This window comes from Numenius arquata, chromosome 12, assembly GCF_964106895.1.
Source record: "Numenius arquata chromosome 12, bNumArq3.hap1.1, whole genome shotgun sequence".
Lineage (NCBI taxonomy): Eukaryota > Metazoa > Chordata > Aves > Charadriiformes > Scolopacidae > Numenius > Numenius arquata.
The window spans coordinates 30279691-30305631 of NC_133587.1; the positions used below are offsets into that span (position 1 = coordinate 30279691).

Sequence of the window (25941 nt, forward strand, 5' to 3'; positions counted from 1 at the left end):
GAAGTCGGTGCCCCATCCTGGATTTCTGACCCTCGCTTTTCCTCTGCCAAGTTAGGGCTCAATTTTAAATTGAGTCTGGAAGGCCAGGGTGTGGTGGCACAACAGTAGCATAAAAAATAAATGCGTTTTTTTCTGCTTTTATATTCCTTACAGATTCCTCACAACTCCTCACAACTAGACTCAGGACTCGGGAGAGAAAGATGTAGAAACAGTCAGGCACAGCAAATAGAATTAGGAAATATTTTGAAAATAGTCTTGCAAGCCAGGACATGCAATAGTCAAATTCACTTTAAGTTTCAACAAGGAAAATTCAAAGGTTTGAATTACTCAAGAATATCCTGTGTTTAGCCAACACTGCTAATCTGGCGCATCTCTTCCTTGTCTGGCCAAGGTTTCCTCCCTTCCTTTCTCAACATACCCAGCACAGATAAATGCAATGTTACAGACACTCATAAGCAGATAGACCATGAGCAAAACATCACCACAGCTTTGAAAAGCAGGCCATATATCTACAGTCACGATGGGTTTAAATTTTGGTTTGTTGTTCTTCCTGCTGTTTGCCAGCAATAAATGGCAATTGTACTTCCCGACCGTGTTCAGCTGGGCTTTACGCCATTTTTTGCTGGTTTTGATGGCAGAGTTCTCAAAGACATATATTAAACTATCTGGCCCATGCCATAACTCACTAGGGCCTCACTCTTGTTTCCAAGGAGGCCCTATAAGAAGAGGGGAAGTGGGCTTTTTTTTTTAGAAAGGCAGCAGTCTTCTGCATTAGTAATATTAAACTTTCCCATGGAATTTCAATAGCATTAACAAATTATTTTGATAAAAAACCAGCAGGCTTTGCAGATGGTTTTTTTAGGGTTTCAACAGAGAAAAATGTGCAAGCTTTACACCCACTCGATGTTGTAAACTCCCTTACAGTCTGTCCTGTGACCATTCTTAAATACACTAATGTTACAGAGTTAATCTCATAATGGTAATGCGTCCACAAACAAATTACTGCAGTAATGCAGTTAGCTCAATTAACTTTTGAATCTATTCACTATGCAGAACTAAAGGTCATTTTCTATTAAAATATCTCCCTCCCACTTCCTTATCGCCCTTTGCAACTTCTGGGAGTTAATATTAGAAATCCTGTCTATGCTACGTCAGGAAGAAGACAGGATGATGAAGCCAGAAAAAGACCTTATTCTTTACTAACATAACACAGACATGGCCCAAAGAGAACATCTGCCTTCTTTCATGAACACATCTAATTATGGCAAATTGTTAACACCTTGAAGAGGAGTTTCATAGAAGGGTAAACTTTAACATATGCCATCCTCACACATAAAACATCCAGTACTTCATACTTTTCCAAACATATGCCCTTTTTCCTACAACAGTTTATCAAAGACCTTATTTTGAACAGGACTTCAACCTGTTTTCCATTCCTGTGGATGCCTTTTTTCATGCTTGCAATTATTTGCCTGTCTAAATAATTCCATAGAAACATTAAACTATGTAATCTGGGAATGCAGTCAGGAGATGAGACAGCAAGGCCTGCAAAACTGCAAATGCAATTATTTCCCCACTCACAACCGCAAGCCACTACCATTTAGGTCTTTTGCAAAATCATGCTTTTAGTTTATTTGGGCACCGAAAGCTGCCTGTCCACCTTGCAGCTCCTGCTACTCTTCCCCTTGAGATCCCACACTAAAGTCACAGTGAATAATTTGACACTATTATTGCCATGGCAACAGCCTGATGTCATGCATATACAGAATTATGATTGACATTCCTGCAGTATCCAACAAAAGGAGGAATGAGGGGAAGAGAGAGAAAACCAGACACAGCTCCAATACTAATGGGGGAAACAGAGTATCGCTGGCACTGTAAATATTGCTTTATTCATAAATCTGCCTTTTCCCATTTTTCACCATGTCAACATTCCTGTGAAGGGCTGCCATCAGAGCCCGAAACACGCACTCAAAGCAGAGGGGGCTTCCTCACATGTGCCCGGATCTGGCCAGAGAACAGCGGGTGCCCTTCCGACAGTGCTCTCCCTGGGGAGAGGACTCCATGCTACAGCACAAAAGATTTTTGCCACAGAGGTTAGTCTTAAGAATGCACCTTTTAAATGTCACAGGTATGGCCTAAAATAACACAAGACGTTAAACTGAGTGTTTTTTTCCTCTGAGGATAGTCTTCAGGTGTTCAGCTGGGCTGTAAATCTTTTCTTTTCACCGATGTTTATAAATGCTTACAGAAAGACACACGCAAAGCATTAGGAATAGGATAAAATAACATCTGTTAAATATTTTTTAAACTCAATGTCTGCAGCAGTTCTCATAAGGGTCTACAGGCAATACCAAGACAAGGATGGAAACAGCTTTTTATTCTAAATTTCATATGTACACGGAAAGCCGTTTTACACAGTTTTGTAAATTCTGCGTAAAAGAGCTATTGTCATCCAATGTCACTGTGCTTACACTAATAACAACTTTTAAACATGGAGTACATTATTAACAACAAAAACTGTTAACAAACAGGCATAAAAGACACAGATATGTGTGTTGATATTTCACATATATTCTAGAAACAAGTTGGCGCAAAAATAAAATGTGCCAGTAAAAAAAAATAGGCATTTTTTTAAATCACGCAATACATGATTTTTTTTCTTGCTGTCTCTCTTTCCTTTTTGTACATGATATGCTGAGATCCATTCTCAAGCCTTTTCACATCAGGATTTGCAGGCACTTCAGCAACCCAGCTACATTTTTTACAATACATGAAGTTCAGACCAACAAACATAAAAACAGCTGCTGCAAAAGAAATTCTCATATCCCATATGCACATTCAAATATTACTCACTGCTAGAGCAATCTTTTTTGTTTTAGTTATTTTTGGATACTGACATGTTTCCAGGATGATGTGTAACAGTTTGTCTCCACTTATCTCTCATTCATATACTTAAAGGTTTATTTTTAATGCAGCATCACAATGCCACAATACAGTATATGGAAGCACAAGGCAATTGTCCATGAAGATTCATAAATTGTAAAAAAGAAGAAATTGTTTTGTTTTCAGTTTTTTGATCCAAAGAAAAACTTTGATTTCTTCTGCTCTTGCTTTAAGCTATCTCCAAAATTTGCCCAAAGACAACTGTGTATAAGATGACCACGGGATGATACCCTCCATCGTTCTCTTCCTAGACACAGTTGTCATATGACCAAATTCATTTAGAAGTAAAGCAAAGCAGAACTCGTATGTTTGTTCATAATTTCCCATCTTTAATAAAATAGTAAAATATACTTATCAAGGGCTTGACTGTGACTGTATAAATAGTCTCTCTCCAGTTATTTCATTTGTCATGGACTGTGTATTAAGATTATAAGGCAATTGCAACAGGATTCTCAGGATAACTGAAAGCTTAATATTGTTTTCCTCATGAGTCAGGATAAAGGCTTTTTTAATAAGCTCAGAGTGGGGAGAGAGAGAGAAAAAGAGTGCATATGTGCATAATAGGAGAAGGATAGTTTTTCAGCATATAGACACTTAAATATTGATCAACAAAGACTGGTAATGACTCCACCATAAAACATCTTAGAACTGCGACTGCGATCCAGAGTAGAGATAAGCCTTACCCACTCAAGAGTGATATGTAACCCTCCTCCTGACCTGAGAGAAATAAAAAAGGACATGTCAATGCTTCCTTCAACCTCAAATTCATTAATTTTATGCCACAAAGTTGCATGTTGGTGTAATAAGTCACTGCAAAGTAAAACACATTACAACAAATCCTAGTAATAAGCCGTTGACAACTACTGGACTGGGCTACGGGACTCGGTACGCAGGGGCGGCATTGCTCACATCCGCTATGATTGTCAAATGGTGGAACATCCTTCCATGAATTCAACACTTGAGACAGAACGGCAAAGACCTAAGGCCCACCAACGCTTTGCCCGTGTTTTTAAAGGCACTGAAACAGACAACGGATATATTCCTTAGTACCATCAGTTTAAAAAGTTTTCAAAATATGTCTTTACATGAAAATGTTCCTTATTGCATGGTAAGTTGATCTTCATTTTCTTCACCTCAAGAATAAAATGGTCTTCCCTTTTCTGGTGTTTGCAATCTGTTCAGCCTCGCTACCTGAGATGGTGAAGGCGGTACATCTTGCCTGAAAGGACCTTTAGGAGGGGTGTAACTAGGGTCCTGAATTTTCTTATATGAGTCATAGTTGCTAGGCCCCTCAGAAGAAGTTTTTTTTTTCAGTTGTTGTTCTTTCCGCCTCTGCTCTTGACGGAGCAGTTCTTGTGTTTCTAGCATTACCCTGGCATTGAAGCCATGTCCCCCCATATAGCCGTTTCTTGATCCCTGGTAGCTGGAATATCTGGGATTTTCCTTTGCAGTCTGGAACCCTTCTCCAGGAGAATAGCTCTGCTCCCAGGAGTCTTGAGATACAGAACTGGCATTTTTTCTGCTTTGCCTGGAAAGAAAAATGGGAGAGACTTTTTAGACAAATGTTCTGGTTGCCCACAATCCCTGGAAAGAAGGGCGCTTCTGCAATGCCATCAGGTTCCCCCCCGCTATAGCACTCTCCAGAAGTCATGTTCTCCTCTGCCCCAAAGAGACATCTTGCCTCTTTTGTTGGGAGAACATTTCCTATAGAGTTGAACTATATTTCTGGGCCTCTTCAGAAGGAATATGCTGTGAAAATCCAGCCAGCGTGACAACGACCATCATGTTCTCAAGAAAAGTGCTACAGTTCAGGTGTAGTCTAGGAAATACCATACACATTGTTGTGCTTCCTAAAAAGCCAGGTAACAGCCAGAACTTGAAAAGTTACTCATGAAAGATTTGAATCTGGACTCACACTTGATAAAAACGCAACAGGTAGATCTTTAAAACACTTGCTCTAACATTGCACAAGTCAGAAGATAAAGCTCATTATTGATAGGTAGTTACACAGATGAGAGTTTCTTCCTCCCATTTCCAGAACTAAGGAATTTCCTGCTCTCAGGAGTGTTTCCCAGTTTGCTATAGCTTTTATAAAAGAATAGGCAAAGATCACCTTTTTTTGTGCATTTTTTGGCTCCAAGGGGTAGATAAATAAATCAAATACATATAGGAATAACAAATTCTTATCTCTTTTCACAATAAATCATCACATTATTTTGAAGACAGATTATGGTTTTGAAATAGCTTTAATTTACTATCAAGCTGCTAGATGCTTTTATGAATATAAAATAAGATTGCTGATGATAAAGTAAAACAATTTTGTGCTGCAGCAAAAGAGATACCCACTTTGAGATTAAAATTAGCGTACGAGAATCAAGCAGTAAAACAAAATATATTGCGACATTAGTCAATAAGAAAATCATTTAGTTGTTTATATATGGCTTGGTTTTTCATGTCAACACACATGACTCAATGTGGCCTCATCCAATGAAAATACAGTGGAGAGACAGGAAACGGAGAATTTTTCTGCCATTAGTAAAAGTAAAAAGTCACCTAATGTTTTTGCAATCTTCCTTCCACACATATAACTTGAAAATGACCATATCGACCTTCTTTCATAATAGATTTTGAGACCTCTGGATGAAAATAGTTATTCCAGATGAATGTAAATTATTACAGCATAAATTACAACATAATGTAAATTCTTATGCAAATTTTTATAGCTGTTCTTGGTATTCACATATCCAACTTTGCCAAAGAAACAATGTTTCTGAGCCATGTTTTATCACTCTCTGGAACAAAAGCAAATTGAATGAACCTCTCTAGGCTACGAAACTGTCAGATTTCTGATCTAGAGCAAGATAAATTTTAAGTACTAGAAAATCAACTTGGAGTTAAACATTGCTTTTACAGTTTCACATGGGACAAGAGGATGACTAGTTGAACTGATTTAATTTACTGTTTTCTGGTACTTGTTCAAAATTAGTTGGCCCACTTTCCCTGCCTTTCTGGGAAGATCCTTTAAAATTGACTCAAGAGTTTATTTGCCTTCAGTACTAATGATCTGAATGTACAAAGGGAACAAAAGGAGGCTCCTAGAGACTATACAAGATGAAAAGCAACAAAGCTCAAGAACGAAGCCAGTGCACAAACTTTAATCATTGCACAGTCATAGTTGCAACATTAAGCTTGGGACCTAAGCTTCAGAGTAATAGTAAGATTTCTTTAAAGATCACAGAGTTATGAACAGTTTGTAAAGCTGGAGAACTGGATGTCCCAGCTTGTTATAGGAGTATCGTGGTATTTACAGCACCCAACCTTAGCCCAAGATACTGAAATTCTGTCTGCACTCAGCACAGCTCAAATACCCAGAGTGCTCAAACAAAGTCATTAAATTATCATTAATTACTTGGTAACATGCATTGCTAGCTTGCTAGTCACTTCTCATGTTGAAAAACACAGAGTGACATTCTCAGTCACTCTTTTCAAAACAAGCATTTCTATGACTCAAAGCATTATTTTCCAAATTTCTTGTAGATTAATTTTCTCCTTACAGTTATTAATTTCTACCACTGGAAATGCATTGCAACTGATTTCCAACTTTTAAATGCTACCAATGATTGCGCAGAACAGGGGAAGCAACTTTTAAGAATCATCGTTTTAAAACTGAAAATAAACCCCCCAACTTAAAAGCAACACTAACATTTGTGCTCTTCAACTCAATCTGTGAATTGCTGAGGGTAGCAAAACTGAAAGAGAATTTATCAGGAAAAACAATATGGCATTAATAGGTTTGGTCACTTCAGAAGGAAGGTAGAGATAAGAAGCAAAAGGAATACAAAGATTTCCAAAATGACAAACTAACAATCTAAGGAAACACGGTAACTTTACATTTTCCTTTCTCACCTTCCAAACTTAACAAAAATTCTACACTGAAAGGTGTTATAGCATGTGAAAATCTAAGAGATCTGTTTTATTTTCAAAAATGTTGGTAGGATAAGAGTTCATGATTAGATGACTTTGATTATGAAGTTTCTATATGTTTCAAAAAAAAAAAAATTATGATACACTTGGTAAAACACATAATGTCATAAAAAAAAGTTTTTCCACACCATTTCCACATGGGGCACAAAAAATAATACAACCTTGCTGGAAAGGAATTTGACACCAGCCTCTGGCATACAGGATTCTCCTTTCATCCATTGCCACTGATATTTGAAAATGCAAAGTCTATTTGCATAATGCTTAATTATGATAGTTATTTTACAATACAAGTTGGGCAAATTGTATTTTTGCCAACATAATTTAAGAATTATTAATAATTCTTAAAGCTAAGTATAAAATAAAAGACATTTTGCCCAAACAGCTCATTTTAAAAAATCTAAGATTTAAAAAATAAACAAACAAATTTGTTTAGACAAAAAGTCTATTAATTTTCAGCATTCCATTGCTAATTACCCAGTAACTTAGAAGAAATGTATATACTGGAAACTGGAAACTGATTTGTTTGGATAGAGTTTCTCAATCTCATATTCTTTTGCTTGAGGTCTTGAGATACAGAGGAAAACTTAAAAGGAAAAAAAGTATTAGCAGCACAAAGATAGAATTTCTACCCAGTAAAGAATTAGGCAACAGAAAAAAAATCATCTGACATGTCAAAAGGGGACAACCTACGTCATGCTCAGGAGACTTTTGTAATTGCAGAAAATTAAACTGGATGGTGTCCCACAAAGAATTGCTTTGTTTTAGTGTCTCAATTCTGCTGGGTGCTGAGTGTCATCAAATCCCACTGAAATCAGCTCTGAAGTAATTCTCCTAAAATAAACAGCTACCACATGCTCTCACTTAAGAAATTTTATGCTTCTTCCACACTGAATACATTCCACCTTATATCAATGCTAAACAAAAGTGTCTGCACTAAGTACAACATTTTCCTTCCACAAACAAAATTAGCTCCAGGCTAATAGACACTGAATAGCTTCAGACAGTTACCATACCTGGGTAATGAGCTGTACTGCCGCTGAGCTTGTTGGAAACTCTCTCTTTCTTCTTGCCGCTGCCGCTGCATTTGAACCTCTACTGATACTGAGTGTCTGCCACTCTGTGAGTACGTCTTGGTGCTTGGCTACAATATGAAAATGAAAACGTGTTGAACAAAGCAGAAAAATACACACAGAAGAGCTATCATTTAAATTACTATTGTACACACGCAGTTGTATTCGTTTCAAGATATGGTTCAGGTAGCTGTTTCATAATAATTGGGTTAAATTCTGACCCATAACAGTGGCCAGTGCTACAGATTCTGTTTCCGACCTACCATTTCTCAGATGCATCACGAAAATATTGGTCCAGAATGAGTTATGCTTTTATAGTAACACTGAAATTTAAATTCAGTCAGTGGAACAGCTCTTCAGACACTGTAAGTTAGCCTAGCCATGGTAATGCTAAGTTTTACACCACACAGGATCTGACGGAGAAGGGAACACGGCAGCTCTTATAACCTCACCAGTACCCTCAAGCGATGCTCTCCCTTAGTGGAACCATCCGATTTTGCTGTCCAGACATGCACCGCTTGCTTTTCTGAGAGACAAGGAAACATTTGCTGGTTCGACATGATCAAGTAGATAAATTTAGCAATTCCATTGTGGACAATGGGGAATCCTGTATCTCTGAGGAGAATTTTAGATAACATCTTAATGAGATGACGATTTGAAACTTTGAGGCCAATACTAAAGAGCGCATGAAAATGGATGGCCTTTCTGGGAATACAGAGCATTACTGGTCAAGATCTTTGGAGTATGAAAAATTTTATTTTTGTAGAGATATCACTTTTCATTTTACATTACTACTTTTTGTAGATTTTATGATTTCAAGTTGCAAAATAGGGTGCCACATAAGTCAAAGAATGTTATGGGCTCTTCTTGTTGTTTTAATAGTAAGATTTCAGCTAACAAAGAAACAGAACATTATTTTATCTCCTTAAAATTGCCAGTTCTATTCAAAACATGTAAGTCTAATCACTGGGAGGTTAGAGAGCATAGACACTTGGCTGAGCCTGGGACTGAAACAGCTTGTCTCAAACCTGCTTTTGTTAAAGCACTTTCTGCCTTTTTTGTCTGTGCCTTCCCTCAAAACGAGTATCTCTTTTGCTTTTCACCATTATAATTTCTGCAACAGAAAGATACCATAATGGCTGACAAATATCTGAAAGATAAAAGGCTTTTCAAAGCTTCTTACGCTGAAGACAAGTTTTAGAACTAGTAGGTTATCATTTGTGACATAAACTTCTCCTTTGTCTTACTATGTAGTCAAGTACCTGCAGGTAGCCAAAAACACAACATATTTGAAACAGGTGTACAACTTTTAGAAACTTCATTTTCAAGAACAATACACTTCAGACAGAGTATCAGTCTCAGCTCAGAATTTAACAGGTAGATACAATTTGGTGAACAGCTGCCTTTCCCCTTATGAGAATTATTGTGCAAAAGAATCAGAATGTGAAAGCATAGACTATGAGTAATGGAGATCTTGTTTAAGAGAAGCCTTAATGCAACATTGGTGTCTACTTCAGAATAGATTTACTCCGTAAAAACCTCAGTAAAACAGTGTTTCTAATGAAAAATGCTTTAGGAATGGTATGATGAAGCAACAAGTTGAGAAAACAGAATCGTGTGTCAGCCCTGTGGGAAATTTTCTTAGAGATGAATAAGCTGTACATATGTATGTCCAAACCAACAGCCCCCATGGAGATTTCCTTCTATATTAAATAAGGGCAACACATACAGAGCAGTGTTTCAGTTATTGCATATGTCAACATTTCTAACTTTCTTGACTTTATTGAGAGTCTTCTGACATTTGGTATTTTATTGAAGGGCTCAGCTTATGGAAGCGAGTGATTACCTGAAAATCACAAGATTTATTTGTGAATTCTCTCCAGTGTGGTTATAAGCAGCTTACAGGGAACCAGGGGGAAACTTAGAGGTTCCCATCTCAACTTCTCCATAAGGAATAAAAACATTTAAACTAAGATTTTAGAGCAAATCTCCTCATTTCATGGGTTCCACTTTAACAATGTTGGAAAGCTTGCATAGAGTTGGAAAGCTGCAGTTCTGTCATATGGGAGAAAGAAGTTATCACAGATAAGACATGAAATCAGAATTGCTTCTCTTTATTTGAAAACACAGTTTCACTTTTTTCAGTTCACTGTAAATATAACAGATTAAAGCATTTTACAGTGCAGGGAATGGATAAATTAACAAACAGGTGGAGCTAAAATTGAGCTGCTCCTCAATTTAGGTTTATGCAAGACACTAAAATGCATCATCTAGAAAGCATGAATGCAAGTACACGCACACACATGTGCAGACAACTGAAGGTACCACAAAAAGACTTTACTAAAGAGATAAAGGCTTTGAAAGCCATAATGGACTACAAATGAACTAAGATCACAACATAGTTTCAGAGATTTTTTTCCTAAATGCACGCAGGAACCGATGGTTACACAGAGGCAGGGTCTGTCATGCCTGCGTGCTCTCTGTCGCACATGGCCAGTTTGACTGGATCTGAGGAGTCAGATCTGGATTCTCAGCAGTTCACAAAGAATATCATCTAATGGACAGCGTTTATAATTTGATGAGTCTAAAGGCAAACATCTAAAATCCATTATCTGATTTTCTGAAGGTATGAGTACCTGTATGCCCTGTTAAACTAAGCGGATTTGCAATACTTAACTAATCTCAAAAGGATACTTATTTAGAGTCCTGTCTGCATGTTGTTCACACCTACAATAAGCTGTTCATATATTCTGCTATTTGATTTCAAGCATCCAAAAATATGGCAATGAGACATAAAAATACCCCCTATGTATATAATCACATATTCCTTAACATTACGTATATATACACATACAGGTACATTCAATCATCTTATAAAGTAGAAGGCCTTTTTAAAAAATCTTTTCATTAAAAACCTCAGTGATATCACAGTGAATGCCCTTGCTACATGGTTACGATGATATAAAGCCTTAACATTCCTTTATAGACCCTTAACTTGTTCAGAAAAGTGTAAATCTCCATACAATGATTTATGTTTTCAATATGATTTCAATTAAAATATCTAAACCAAAAATATTTTTATCATAAGTAACCTTAGTCTTCAAAAGCTAATTGGTAATTTTGTCTCAATCCCCAAAGTATACTTTTATACATATATATTTATAGAAAATATAAATAAATATATACACAAACATACATCTATATAGATGCATATGCCATTTATGTCAGCACAAAATGGAGGTAATTGAAAAAAAAGTTGAACTATTTTCACATCTTTCAACAGCAACAAAGAAACTTGTATAAGGAATACACACAACAGTAATTTTAACACTGGTATCAACACAAGGCTAAGTACAATTATAACAACCTGAAATCATCCAACAAACCTGGCAACAGCTCGGTCTTCACAGTACAGATTGATAAGAACTCTGGCCTTGTTTGCAATGAGACGTATGACAAGCACTGACCTTTTAAATCAGGATGCGGTCAAGGCCACAATAACAACCAAGGCTGCATTATACAAATAAATGTATGTTCATGTCTTCCACAATACATTTAAGTGGCAATGATAGTTATTGCATTCAGCATTGTTAAAACAATATTCAGCATGTAAAATTGTGCTTTAAGATACATGAAATTACATGTCTCTCTTCTCAAAGAGATATTAATTTAAAAATAGGGCTGCAAAATTAAAGGTTTCTACAGATTTCTCACTTTATCCAAACGTTTTTCCCTTTTACACAAAATATACCCATGGCTCATGTTGCACAGACCTCTATCAGCCATAAAGCCCAGCATGTTTTAAGGGTAAAGGTACCTCTTCCTTTTCCTAACTACACCAGTGGCTGCCTACACTGGGCAGCCTTCCCCGCAGCGTGGCATTTCTGCCCATGGAGGGTAGCTCAGAGTGGTGGCAGCATGGATCCTCCAGGACGGGCACAGATCAACATTGCCAAGGAATTAGAGAGGAGACCATGGGGGTGACCCAGGGCACTGGGTTTTCAGGGAGATCCAGCCAGTTCGGGTGACAGGTGATTCACCACCTGTCTCACAGCCTACTGCCATAGGGAGAAGCTGGCAGAAATGTTTACACAAACTCATAGAACTCCTTTGTGCTGATAAAGAAATGGTGAATAGGGAGATTACGAAAGGAACAAATCCCTCAGTGTTTTCCCAGTTATTAAGAAAGACCATTATTTAGTATTAAAATAAATGTGCTAATTTTTTTCCAGATAAAACTCCGTGTTTAACGAAGAAGTTTCAAGTTCATCCAGGGAAGTTGGTATATGCAAGGCCCCCCAAAAATTCTTCAGTTCTTATAGTTCAGCACTAATTAGAAATAGATAAGATTAAACGACCTTGCCTGCTTTATGTGCAAATGTACTTGGCACAGATGACAGACAATCCAGTAACTGCATATATCAAAATTCAGAATGATAAAAAACATTCAGTGGTTCTGGGAAATGTACTTGACAACTATTTTTACTTCCATCTTTTTGTTTATGTTGCTATGGTGACCAGAACATATAGCAATATTCCTTTTTAAAATTGCCAACAGGTGTATGTATTAATTCTAGCACCATGTAATAAGAAAATCCCACCCCTTTGTGCATCTTTCTATGGTGTATATGTAGGAAGCTGAATGGCATGGTATGGGACTAAGATTTCCATTCTGTGTACAGCAGCAGCAGAAAGAAAATCTTCAGTACGGTAGAAACAAACACTTAAGAGAGCCCTGAAATGCTGCCTGGGGTATCTACATGCACTGCACGCCTGTGAGTTATAAATTTGCTTTACAAACCAAAATTATTTCATTTCTTTTTAAAATCTTTGACCTTCATTTTCTGTTTCAAAGAAATTAGTGGATTGAAACTAGTGGGGGGAAGAAGTTTCAAATACAAAATTTTAAAGTGAGAGTCTAAATCATGGTAAGAAATTGCTGCTATTTCATTAAATCCTTCCCAGATTTGGCACAGAATGGATACTAAGTACACAACTGAAGAGAAACTACCTGTGGAGAGGCTGCCCTGAATAACTTTGGTTTCCTTTCTGAAACTGATTGGGGTAGGAAAAACAGCAATTTAGCTCCTAAGGTGTTCTTTGTCTACTGCAATGTTCCATGAGATATTGCCTAGTATCTTGAACAAAAGATCCTGAAAAAGACTCTTGAGATGGATTCAAAATAGAAAGATTTAATATACTACTTTTCTTTCTCATTGATGTGTTGAGTAATTCTACATAATTTACAACCTGATATAAACTTTAAAATGCTTGTTATTAATGTAGTCTGTTATTAATTTTTCCAGGTAAAATATGTTACAGGAAGTAACATATTTACAGCAATAACAAAGTTACAGCAATAAAAATTAGACTTTTGTTTTGCTAAAAGAATTTTAGATTATTTAGAACTCATTATGTCTTTGAATAGGTCAAGGACCTGAATACAGGGATAAAATACAAGTACCATAAACAGATAAAAAAGAATTTTTTTTTCTTTAAATCTGTCTTAGAGACAAGTTCTACACATCAACTAGCAGCTGAAAAAACAAACACAGTCCCTAATTTTTTGAGCATCTATCTATCAAGTCTTGCCTAAGTATTTTATTAGGACCTCTGGAGACTTTCCTCTATGAAAATCATGCAGTTATTTACCTTTCATAAATTTTTGCACATAATTAAAGCTATACTCAGATGAGTCAAGTAGTATATTTATTTTGACCCAGTTAGCTGTTATCTTTAGAAAAAAAAATTATCTTTTTATTTGACTCCTAAATATTTAAAGTAGAGTTTGTTCAGCTGCTTGCTCGATGCCAATTTTCTCCCACCATCCAAATAGATTTGGGATGACTGGAGAAGAATGTACTTCTGAATGAAATTTACCGCTTTCCATTTTTAGTACTGATTTTTTTTTTTTATTAAAAATGAAGAAATAAACCACCAACTTTTGTCCCTCCTGCATCTTTGTGGGGTTTTTTGATCATTGCTCTGCTTCTACAAGCAGATCTGGCAAGCAGTTGGAGTGTTTTCAACTGATCTAATAAACCCTTTTTTTAATTGGATTGTTCACTCCCATGACATTTAGGGCTATAATGTGGTTTTGTTATTGAAGGTGGGGATCTGTTAATTAAGATGTGACTAGGCAAAAATACAAGATATGGAACAAATTGCAACCAAAATCCCCTAACCCCAGGACTGGTGCAAGCAAGGATAAACCTCAGCAGACCCAATATTACCCAGAAAAGTACTAAAATTAGAGACTTGACTTTGGTACCAAACAGAAAAATCAGCCCTAAATGAATAAATCCTGTATTGGTATAAAAATGTCATAGCAACAGCAATGGCCTTAAATATTAGCGGACTTACTGTGATTCCATGCAATTCTGCATGCCCAGATACACATTTCTGCAAACTCTGACTGGAATTAACACCAGCAGGATTAAAAGGGATTACTCATACTTTATGTTATTTTTCTTTTTTTTTATTTTTTCCCCGTGTAACATCAGGCATACAGTATTGCCCTTGAAAGCCCCTCATACCTTGTTTTTTGAAACACAAAAAATACAAAAGCCATGCAAGAGCAAAAAAAAATTATGAAGCCTGAGAAAGTTATCTTAAAATAAACAAATGTGAAAACATTTTCTATGAAGCTTTGACTCAATTGCAGAACTAGTGGGTTTTAGAGATGGTGCGACAGTTAGTCAGTTATTAAACCTTAACAGTGTGTCATTCAAATGGCCTTGAGCAGAAATGTTATGCTGCTTAATAGACAGTGTCATCTCATTCCAGAGCTATCACTTTTTGTGTCTGTTAAGCTGCCTGATGCTGTATGAACACTCATAGGCAGTCAAGTATTTTGTTTACCGGCCGGGCAAACACAGCCGGGCAAAAAGTCCAGCTCTGTCGCATAGCTCATCTGCAGAGAAATAACCTTCACCTGATGGGAACAGCCAGAAAGGGATGGGGTCAGGCACCGGTCTTTCTGCCATGGGTATCGTTCAGAGCCAGCATGATGTAGTGCTCCATGGTACGGAGCTCTGCCTCCAACCTGTGGAGGAGCCTGAAGGTATTTGTCACAAGTAACCAGACTTCTGTGTCACAGGCCATTAATGGTCTGGGATGGATTGGAGTTGGTGACGTTCACAGGATCATTTTGATAATATATTAGAGGGTTTCTGAGCTATTGAGCTCTTCTGAATATCCACAGAGCTGCCAGATTTCCGTCAGTATCCATTACTTACACTGCAAACTTTGTGTTCATTTACACTTCCTTAAAGTAACCAATAGTCCCACATCACATCAGCACTTTGTTCCCTATCCTCAACCCTCCCATCATCTTGTTAATGAGAAATGCAAACTACTTATCACCTCATAGCACACACTTCTCTCTGGAAGTTTTTTTTTCCCCCCTCTCTCCTTCTATCCAAACCAGGTCAGAGTTGGCTGCTGCCATGCAGCTTAGAGGCATCTCTGGCTGTAAAAGCCTTTTGTTTATGTAGGCTGCACAGCCCATCTCCCTCAGGTGAAAACACACTTTTCAACAAGGGTCCACGTACAGGTGCACTTTTCACTGCTGTGGTTTGTTACCAACAGCTTACAGACGGTGAAGACTGAAAAGAAGTTGATGGATGTATCTAAGTATTTTTCTGCATACGTACTATAAACCACTTTTGCATTTTTTTCTGTCACTGGTATTTAATAATACATCTGGATCTGTTTTGAGAGGGTGTCTTAACAAAGTCCATAATTTTAAACTAATATGTTAAAGTAATACACACTCCTTAAGAGAGAGGGTTATGGTTCCTTAGCACCAAAATGACTGTGAACTGCTGAAATGGATGAGATCACTGCTTTATCCTTTCCAAGCACTGTGATCTTGAAAGGCTGGAGTACACGATGGAAAAAAAATATTATAATTCAAAAATAGCCTGGGCCAATTATTTTTAAAGTACATATGTAAAATAAAACATTTGGTTACCTATGTATTTAACAACAGAGCTGCTCCTACAAAAGCAACAATAAGCTTCAGAATTAATATTAATACATTAAGCTAAATTAGTCACTTAGAGCTCATTTGCATGATCTGTGGAAGGGGAGTAAACAGAGAGATCCCATTTGTTTGAATAAGAGAAAAAGGAAAGGTCAATGTTCTGACCCACAATTTAGGAAATTATTCCATTCCTAAGGTAATCAGCCTGTCATCCAAATAATTCCCTCCTCGCTCATTACAAGAAACTATAATAAAAGCCAAGTTGCCTGTCTAAAGTTGCTATGGCATTTAGATATACAACAATTTGGCCCATGACCTTCAGTAGTTAAGTTCCCAAGTTTTCAAGAGTGCAAGTTTTTCTCATACACATTTTTCCCAAGAATGCTGCTCAAATCTCTCATTTGGAGACTAAACAGCAGTTGATATGCATAATGGAAAGTACCTCCTACACCCAGCCCCCTTTCACCTAAAAACTGCCACACTATAACTGTGATGAGCTATCACATTATCTACACTACATCAAATCGAAAACATCTGGTCATAAAAAAAAAAGAAGTTTATTTTATTTATTCAATTGCAGAGAAGGTTAGAGGTTTTCTGACATGGGAAAAGAGAAGCCCATATCCTGATACAGCATGTTAAGCAGCGTTAGGTCATGTAGGGATACATTTACCTTTGCTCCTCTCCATGCTGCATGTCAAAAATGCCACAGGTTCAAACTGGTGAATTTAAGATGGAGAAGGACACAAAGACCCAACAAAAGTAAAAAAATCTTCTGTATCTACCACAATAGGCAACCAAAGAGGACATATGCATTATGATGTTACCGAGGTTGTTCTCAGTGACGTCATACACACAGATGCAGATCTCCCGCTGTTTCCATCTCAGTCTTGTGTGCATGGTAGTGCTAAGTAATAATAACCCATCACCTACACCCGCTTTGGAGGAAGCTGTGAGAGATTCTGCTGCTGTCATCATACAGCTCTCACTTTTTTGGGAATGCAAGCAAATTGTTCACTGTCTTTATTGTGGAATTTTAAACAAAAATACAGTAAAATATTTGTCCCATATTTAAAGGATCCTAATTCAGGATACGTAATTGATGAAAATGCAACACTGATTAATTCAATTATGTTAAACAAGATAAGCACATGGATTTACATAATTGTATCACATCGCTAGATCAGATTGAACAGGATTTAAATGATCAATTAGGACATATATCTCAAGACAGAACTGTCTCGGCTAATATAAGTGGCAGAGGGGTACTGTTGTGAAGCATGTTATTATCCCTATCTCTCCTTTTTTACTGTGAAAATACACTGCTCTTCCTCTTAAGCAAAAGAACTAATCACAGTGATATTGCTTCAGAGAAAATACCATTTACAGGGTGACATGTTCACTCTAAATTATTTATCATTACTATGTGTTTTATCCTGATTTTCCTAGAAAATTTCAGAATAATTGATATTGCCTTTGAGGCAAAAAAACCCCAAGGTGTAACTCACAGTGTCGAGGGTCTAAACACGGAGCAAACAGTGCTATACGCACACAGGACAGATGGCTGAAGAAGTTTAAAAATTAAATAAACATCAATGAACCAAAAATGGGGATAACAGACAGGGCAGAAGACTGGAGGCAGAGGACCCTGTGTCTGTACCACTTTGCTCTCAATCAGCCCAGGTACAGCGCGAGTCCGGGAACCTTTCCAGATTTGACAGAATTTGTACACTTACCCATGGCTGCTCAAAACTGTAAGTACGTCTTCTGTCTTCCACGTCCTCGTCTTGCTTTGCTTGCTGAAACTCTTGTCTCAGGCGCTGTATCCGGTCATGATTGTTAGGGGTGGATCTGTTGCTAAAAGAAGGAGGATAGAAATGATCAATATACTTGGGAATTACATCTGTAATTTCTTAGCAGGAGACTGCTACTACAGTGTAGGAGTACAGGCTTAAAAATAATTTCCAAGCATTTAGTACAAAGATCTTTAGTTTTTTAAAGGTGATTAATGCTGTCTGAAACTTCAGATGGTGTAAGGATAAGATGAATGAGGCTATTGCTACAAATCATCAAAAGTTGCTGGCATCTTTTCAATCTATGTTACTTAGAAATGACGAGGAATGCACGTGTTAGTGTCAGACTTAACATAAAGGGAAATTAAGAGAAAAGTTGTAATCATCTCTGCTACTGAATAAACATGAAAATACTTTTTCCCCAATCGATAAACTGTAGTACTGTCAGATCCCTATTCACATCAAATTCATTACAATGTCTGAAGGCCCTACCTATATAAAATTTGATTATTTTCCCAAATCAATAAGAGCCTGTCATCCCTTAGTTCTGTTTTTAACAAGTCTTTTAAACTGATCAGTCTAAAAGCATTAAAAGGCCTGAGGGCCAGTGAAAAGCAATCCATTTGAGGGTGCCATAGGCAGGAACGCATCCGGGCAGCAGATGGGTGCTGGCTGACACCCCGTGGCGCGGGTGGGCAGGGGGGGGCTCAGCCCCAGAGGTACCGCTACGTACCAGCACACCCAGAACCTTGAATTTTTCAAAACCGTCCATCTTTTTCAGAAGGCCTACTGCAGGTAATCTGCTTTCCATAGCGCAGGTTTATGTGAAATCGTAATGAAATATGCACAGGAATGGCTTATTTCATGGGACAGAGGAAAGGTAGATATTTATTAATTTTGTTCCTGTTTTTCCAGCTGTGCAGCTCCCACCTGACCCCTACAACCCCCACCGTATTTCAAACATGTTAATGTGGGAATCACAGGATGCCTGACAAACAAATATGTTATATCAAGACTAACCAGAAGCATTTTAATCTCTTATTATGGCCTTCTTAAGCCCTGCATTTCATTGTTTATTTCAAAAGAACTGATGAGGAATGGTCAGCTATTACTTTGTTTCAAAAGAGAAAAGTGCAGGGAGACAATGGAAAGCAAATCCATAGATTCCTGTTCTTGGACAAGGGTACAATAAACCACAGTGAATTTATATCCCATGGTTTCTCTCATATGAAAGGAGATGATTCTGGAGTCCGGTTGTGACTGATTTCCATGTCTTTTGGGACTGGTAGGCACAGTAGATTGGAGGCTGTAGGTGTTCGAGATGTTACCTCCCACTCTTTTCAGTGCCATTAAATGTAGCTTATCAGTGCTTGGTTGGCCAAACAGAAAAAAATAGCATGGTTCTAGCAAAGGCTAATTTTTAAAGAGGTTTGGTTTTCTTTTTCTTTTCTTTGAAACCAAGGGCAAAGAAAAGGAAGGAATTTAGAGAAGTGTTTTATTTCAATTTTTTTTTGCAAATAGGGCCTTTAAGAAATGCTTTGTTTGTAGAGTAGGTCAACTTCTATGGGCAAATTGCCATTTTGAAAAGTACAGTTAAAGAAAGCTTTATTTAGAACAGATGGAAATGAAACACTGGCATTTTCAAAATTTCCACTTCATTGTAGGTGTGTTGCTAATTCTATTTCCTTAATTCAACTTAATTTTATGGAACAGCTTATCTCCATTTGCAGTTTTATGTTATGTAAATTTATCCTTTATTGTCAAATTCTGCCCTGCTTTAGTATACAACAACTTGGGTTTTCTTCCGATGCATTGCTATATACTGCACATTTTAAACGGAATCATTACAATCCAGTACAAGACAACAAAATACTTTTAAATGGTCTGTTGATTTTCAAAACTGGTATTGTTAATCTAGCAAACAAGTAGTCCAGTACTTTCTATACAGACAGTGTTTTCTGTAAGATAAATTGCACTATGTAGCAAAATACTTTAAATATTTCAGGTACAAGAATATATATGCCATTGAACTTCGGTGCAAAATTACTAGGAAAGCATCATATGTAGACACCTTGAAGTACTCAAAATGATGGGTAAATAATCAGCCTTCCTTAATCAAGGTTGTTTCAAATTGTAAGTGGTCACAGGGCAAAAGTGACATTGGAACAAGAATCCAATGGCAAAGAAAAATAGAAGGTAAGCCCCAAAAGTACTGCACTAAACCCTGTGTGCTATAAGGAACAAACATACTCTACCAGCCCCAAAATGGGCTACTGGAAGGGTTATTACAGATCTGAGGACTTCTGCACATTCTGTGATTGTTATTCATTAAAACCATTAGATCAACAGAGAAATAGCAAGCAAATGCATAGTGTCCATGCCATGAAGCCAAAACATATGTCTCCTCCCAAACAGCAAAAGCATGAATTTGACACCCTTTACACTGCAGAGATGGAACAACACAGGACAAGGAGGATCCTGGGATTTATGAATAACTTGTCTCAGATCTGAGAACTTATTCTAATGAAAAAAAAAGAATAAAAAGAAAAAAAGAAAAAAAAGAAGTCAAGCTGATTTAAGAAAAGTTATTCAAAGTTATTAAAAGGTTTGATAATGGCAGAGAAGATAAATCTTTTAACAATATTTCTATTTTATCTGAAAAGCAAGGGACATGACCCAAATTTAGAAAATTGCAAAAGAAGTGAATTATAAAAAAGGACTATTTCACAGAAATGAAAGAGCTAAATTAAAAGACAAAACCACTTCTGTATCTACTTAAATTTCTTTGTGTTCAAAAAGTCTGTGAGACACAGAAAGTGAGGTCAAATCAGCAGTTTTATTATAATAATAGTAAAAAAATTAAACATTTTTATTTAGAAGAGGAAAAGGGAAAAGGTAGGCAGCTAAGGAGGGGCTAAGATACTTTAAAGAAAATATTATTTGAGGGCTTAGACTGTATCTCACATTGACTTCCTTTCATTTCCATTTTTTTCTCAACCTTGTTCTGATTTTCTAGGTTAAATTATTCATCTGCCTTAACTTTTGCACCAGCAAAGGCTTGCACATCTCCATCCTGGCCTGCCATGCTATCTCCCATTTCATTTCGTGCCTCTCTTCATCCAGTTAATTTTATAATCAGTGTTTTTTTGCTATGTTTTTTATGTCTCCCACTGCACTCAGGGAACACTTGGTACTCCCACTTGATAACACATTCAACCCTCAGCCAACAATTACTACTTCCAGACAGAGGGAAATGCAAAAATCATAATCACAATAAAAAGCGGTCACAAATAAAATTTTGCAGTCAAAACCCCAAAAGTGCAACCTAACTTTATTCCTTTTCATGTCCCGAGATGTTCTTTTTTATCTACAACTCTTTATGTAAGTCACATCATTATCCCTCGGGACAGATCTAAACAAATTATAACCACTGTGCGGAGTCCTTAGCCAGTCTGAAGCAAAATTAATTTTGACTCATTGGATAAATTCATCCAAGAGAGGGTCATATCAACAAACTACTAGGATGCAGGGCTGCAGGTGTTCTTGCTGCCTAAATTCCCTTTTGACTTTTGCAAGTCCTCAAAAGTTTAATTAAATATACCATGTTTTGTTTGAGTTTTTTTTCAGATGGACTGAAAATCTGAAGGCAAATTCACCTCAAAGAATTCAGGACTACTAGCAGGAAGGACAGAGTTTAACTTCAAATCCACCCAAAATTTATTGAATATTTGACCTAAGCTAGTTTTAAACTTTTTAGCAAAACCAGACTTACAACTCTCTACAGTAACCACAGCCTGCCCAGTCAGCCTTTCCCCCAGCCCACTTAGTAACAGGATGGCTGTGAACTTATGGAAGACAATTAGCACCTCCTAGCATCGGATGTTCTTCTTTCAAAGTGTTGTCATTATTAAATGTTCCTAAAAGAAATAAAAATCAAGGAAAGGCTTTTAGGACCAAAGTTAACTTGGATTCCAAAGCGGCTGGCCTTCATTGTATCACATCTCTACTTGGCACCCCATTGCCTTCCATCTGCACATGGCACATTTCACAATCAGCTATTCTGTGAGCGCTGCTTTAAAACACACTCCCACCAGCATGGGCTAAAAATGCAACGTAAAGCAAGGCTTAGATAGGCCAGAGCTGTCATATATTTCCAGAAACAAGCAGCCACAGCAATGACCATCGGAGTCACAGATCATTAAGCAATGTCGCAGTGTGATGTCACGCACTGATGTACAGACTTGTAATCCTTTCAAAACAGACAGATTTTCAGTGTGATAAACTAGATACAAACATGCTACTGAACAGGGATGACTAAAGCTTTGGAAAAAAAAAAAGTATTATTGGCCTGAAAAAGCATGGAAAAGGGTCTTAACAACATCACCAGGCAGTTGCAACATGACTAGAATAACCAAAAGGTTAGTAAACAAACAGTGTTCTTTACACCTTGAAATCTTTTAACACAGATTGGAGCTGCCAGGGACTTGCTGGTCTGACCGGCTGCTTAGATCTCTGGATAACAGTTATAAAACACAGATGGGTTCTTATTTACTTCAAGCTGGCAAATAACTATCACCTATTTGTATAAGATAAACTCCTTTTCATTTGGACAGACTATTCGTGTCATTAAAAATCAAGAGCTGAATTTTAATCTACCTGTGCCGATAGGTAGAGAAGAGCAGAAAAAGAGTTTATTTCCATCCCACTGTGGATTAACGATGTCCTTGCTCTGGTGGCCGTGCCTTAGTTGGCAGCACACATCTTTACCAAAGTTCAGAACTAGCTGAGCGTCTACAGACTCAGCCTCGTCCCTCATGGCTTGAGCAGGATGAAAGCAGCCCAACAGAAAGCAGAGTGTTTATAATCTAATATGAAAGCTTCTGCTACATTTACTGAAACTTGAGCACCCTCTCACCATGGTGCTTACTCCCCAGCAGATGGATTTGTCTGGTTTGGATGGCCCTTGAGGGTGGGTAGGCAGAAACTGTCAGGTTGTCGTAAAAAGCCATGGATGTAAAACAAAATGAAAGTATGCCCTTTACCAGGCTTAAAGTTAGCACCAGAATCCAATGCACAGTCTGCTGGTCTGTTCACTTTAAACAGATTTGTTAACGGTCAGTGACACAGGTGACTGTGCCCACAAACCACGGGGTTGATGAGGGCTGAGCAGCGACAAAGTTCACACAGGCTCCTTCCTGCCACCAGCTCGCCAGAGCAGGTTGGTCTTTTGTTCTGTGGTTTATTTTTTTGTGTCTAAATACCACTCCTCAAGCTTACATTAGTATAAGCATTTGGCTGGTTCTCTCTTCCAGTGTGCCCTACATACATCCTCTGAGACACCAGGGAATAGATTTTCCATGAACACATGGATATTAACACACATAAACATGGTACACAAACAGGAACAGCACAGCCGGCGTTGTATAAAAGAGCTGTTTTGTGATTACAGAATTGCTATAGTCTGTCTGAGAAAAAACTCCGCTAGGCAAGAGATCGAATTTGTCAGACTGCAAATGTACTTGTAACACGGTGCAGTTATAACCTGGAGGGAGGCATAGAAAGGTTTATCCTACACTACTTTTGTTTTTCTTAAGTGTCAAAGAATTTATTGGGAATAAGGCATTAAAAGGTGGGGGAGAGGTGTAAAAAAACCAAAAATGTATCAATTACAAATCTGCAAATAAAAATAGCTTCTCTGAACAAGCTTCATTAAGTTTTATCAGCTAGTATCTTGGGGTTTTACACTCAAACCACAGGTCATAAATTCACAGTAAATCCCCCATATGTTCACCAAACACCTGAATTCAATTTCTCTTCTAGTTGTAAGAAATGGAATGTGCTGCTCAAATTCATTATGCATGCAAAGTTAGTTTCTAACAAGGGCAGCTTCTTGCATGCTGAAGGGTATACATCCTATCTGAATTTTTTCCCCCAGATCTCTTTCAATCTTGGCTTATTTCTACTGTTCACAAGGTTATAAAAATCCTCCTCTCTTGCCATTTCATATTTGCTAAATGAACACAGAGCATTATATATCCTTTAAAGTCTGCAGTTTTAGAAGGCAGCTAAATTCAGGGATTGGCTTAATGTGACAGGCAGGATCTAATATGTTACCTGTACACATACCTACACACTGCAGCATATTAATTCCATCAAAACAAGGATTTAAAACCTAGGATTTATGTCAATATGTATGCATGTGAAATCAGCTCATCAGGAAGTTTTTTGTCATTTCCAGTTTACCTTCACAGTGGTAGTCATCAACTCCAATACCACAAAGAAGTTACAGAAGTCCCCAAACACACTCACTTTCTTCAGTGAAAGAAATTAATTTAAAAATTTTGACATCGTGATTTGTTCGTTGTTTCACACCAATTTCAACAAAGTAAATAATTAAAAAAAAACCAACATACATCTATATTCTCTGGGTTAAAAAGGTAGTCTCAAATACTCTTAACTCAGAACTCGCTTCTGATGTGATGGCCATAAACAACGCGGAGAGCTGGAGCTGATAGGGAGGTCACTTCACCACAACAGTCTCTTCAAACTCTCCAGACTAGATTTCACTTTGAGTCCCTCTGCGGCCCTTCTGTAGCAGGGCCATCATTTTACAACCAGTGAAATCTGAAGAATGCACCCAAGACCCTTTTTATTGCCACCATCACTCTTCCTTATTAGCCTGTCAGAGCCTGCACACCGGAGACAGAAATCCAGTCTTACTTTTCAGGGGAATTCTTCTACTAAAAGGAAAAGCAGAGATGTTAGGAACTTGCTGTAAACATCTGAAAACAGATACTCAGCTACTGGGTTTATCACGCAGTCCAAGCCTTACTTTGGAGCTGTTAGATTTTGCAGATATAAGCCAAGCCAATTTTCAGCCACAGACAACTTGTTACAGCCATTGCCATAGAGTATTGTGTTTTCTGAGTTTAAAAAGAAAAAAGAAAACACCACATGTAACCTAAAATAAAATACATGACATCTAACTGAGAATTTCTTATGAAGGAGTTAAGGAAATGGCAGAAATACACATACAAAAGTTTAGTAAATCATGGGAGAAGAAAATAAAACAAAAATACTGATGATCAAGCAAAGGAGAAATTTGAATTTTTGATTCTAAATGAAATACAAAATTACTTCAAAGTCAGGCGGGGAGAAGCAGTCTCTGTCCTTCTAAGTACCTTCCTATCCTAAACAGAACAGACAATGATGGCTCCAGTGCTGTTAGGTCTGATGAACATCCACAATTAGGCATCACAGGCTATTTTGTGTCAACACGAGGAGGATTGCCTGGCACAGTCATACAAAGACAATTAACAAAGACCACAGAGAAGAAATCCTCTCCTGGACCAAGCTGGCCATTCCTGTGCCAACAGAAGGGATCATTGGAGAGATCCCTAGTGGGCTTCAGGCCATGTCAGCCTTCATCTCTGTTTTGTTTAAGATAATCCAGCCGCTTTGCTGGAAGCCATTTAGGGAGAGCTCCCTCTGATCTCTCTGGCTGAAACGTGGGGGCAGAAATCTTCAGCAGAGGGGCAGCAACAAGCAGCTAGGGAGCAGTCACTTCTCAAAGCACGGCAGCTCTTTGCAAAAAGGAACATCTGTCCGTAGCCAACACCACCTGTGTAGTGTGAATGTTGTTACGTAGGTATAACCCCGCTACCACACCTTACACAACTCGGCTACTGCTGCGGTGACACTGTACTTTACAGAATTGAATCTGCTTCAGAGCCCAAATCTAGTCAACACTGGAGACAAAGTCAATGTGTTTTCATCGGTGGAGTCTAGAGACATAAAAAAATATAAAAAAAAATGATCCTAATTGTAGTTTGATTAGAAGGATTCATCAAAAGTGAGTAATGTATTATTCAAATAATGCACCATTACACTGTGCTTGTAAAGGGTGAAATTTAGCTCTGTTTCAATGTTAAAAAAAAAACTTCTTTAAAAGGTATTTAGGTCTTGCTTAATGCATTGACATTAAGTTATACTCCAAACCCCAAAAATATTTTATGTTGTTTTATTTCTCTTTAACCACAGAAAATGCTTAGAAAATCGTATCAGAGTGTTGCAACTAGAAAAACACAACAGAACGTTTTTGACTCTTGTGGACACTTGCCCTCACTAAAAATGACATTTTAAAATAGAATTAAAACTACAG

At 37.5% G+C, this 25941-nt stretch overlaps 1 protein-coding gene across 10 annotated transcripts in view; it reads right to left on the reverse strand.

The window, feature by feature from the left end:
* Positions 1-2360: 2360 nt before the first annotated feature.
* PARD3 (par-3 family cell polarity regulator) overlaps positions 2361-25941 on the reverse strand; it is a 458715-nt gene continuing 435134 nt past the window's right edge. For all 10 annotated transcript variants that reach the window (XM_074156981.1, XM_074156982.1, XM_074156980.1 and 7 more), the window contains 3 exons: positions 17724-17844; positions 7944-8071; positions 2361-4474 (listed from right to left, as the gene is read on the reverse strand). In XM_074156981.1, the coding sequence (XP_074013082.1) occupies positions 4081-4474; positions 7944-8071; positions 17724-17844 (643 nt within the window). In that variant the 3' untranslated portion in view covers positions 2361-4080. The remainder of the gene's footprint in view (positions 4475-7943; positions 8072-17723; positions 17845-25941) is intronic.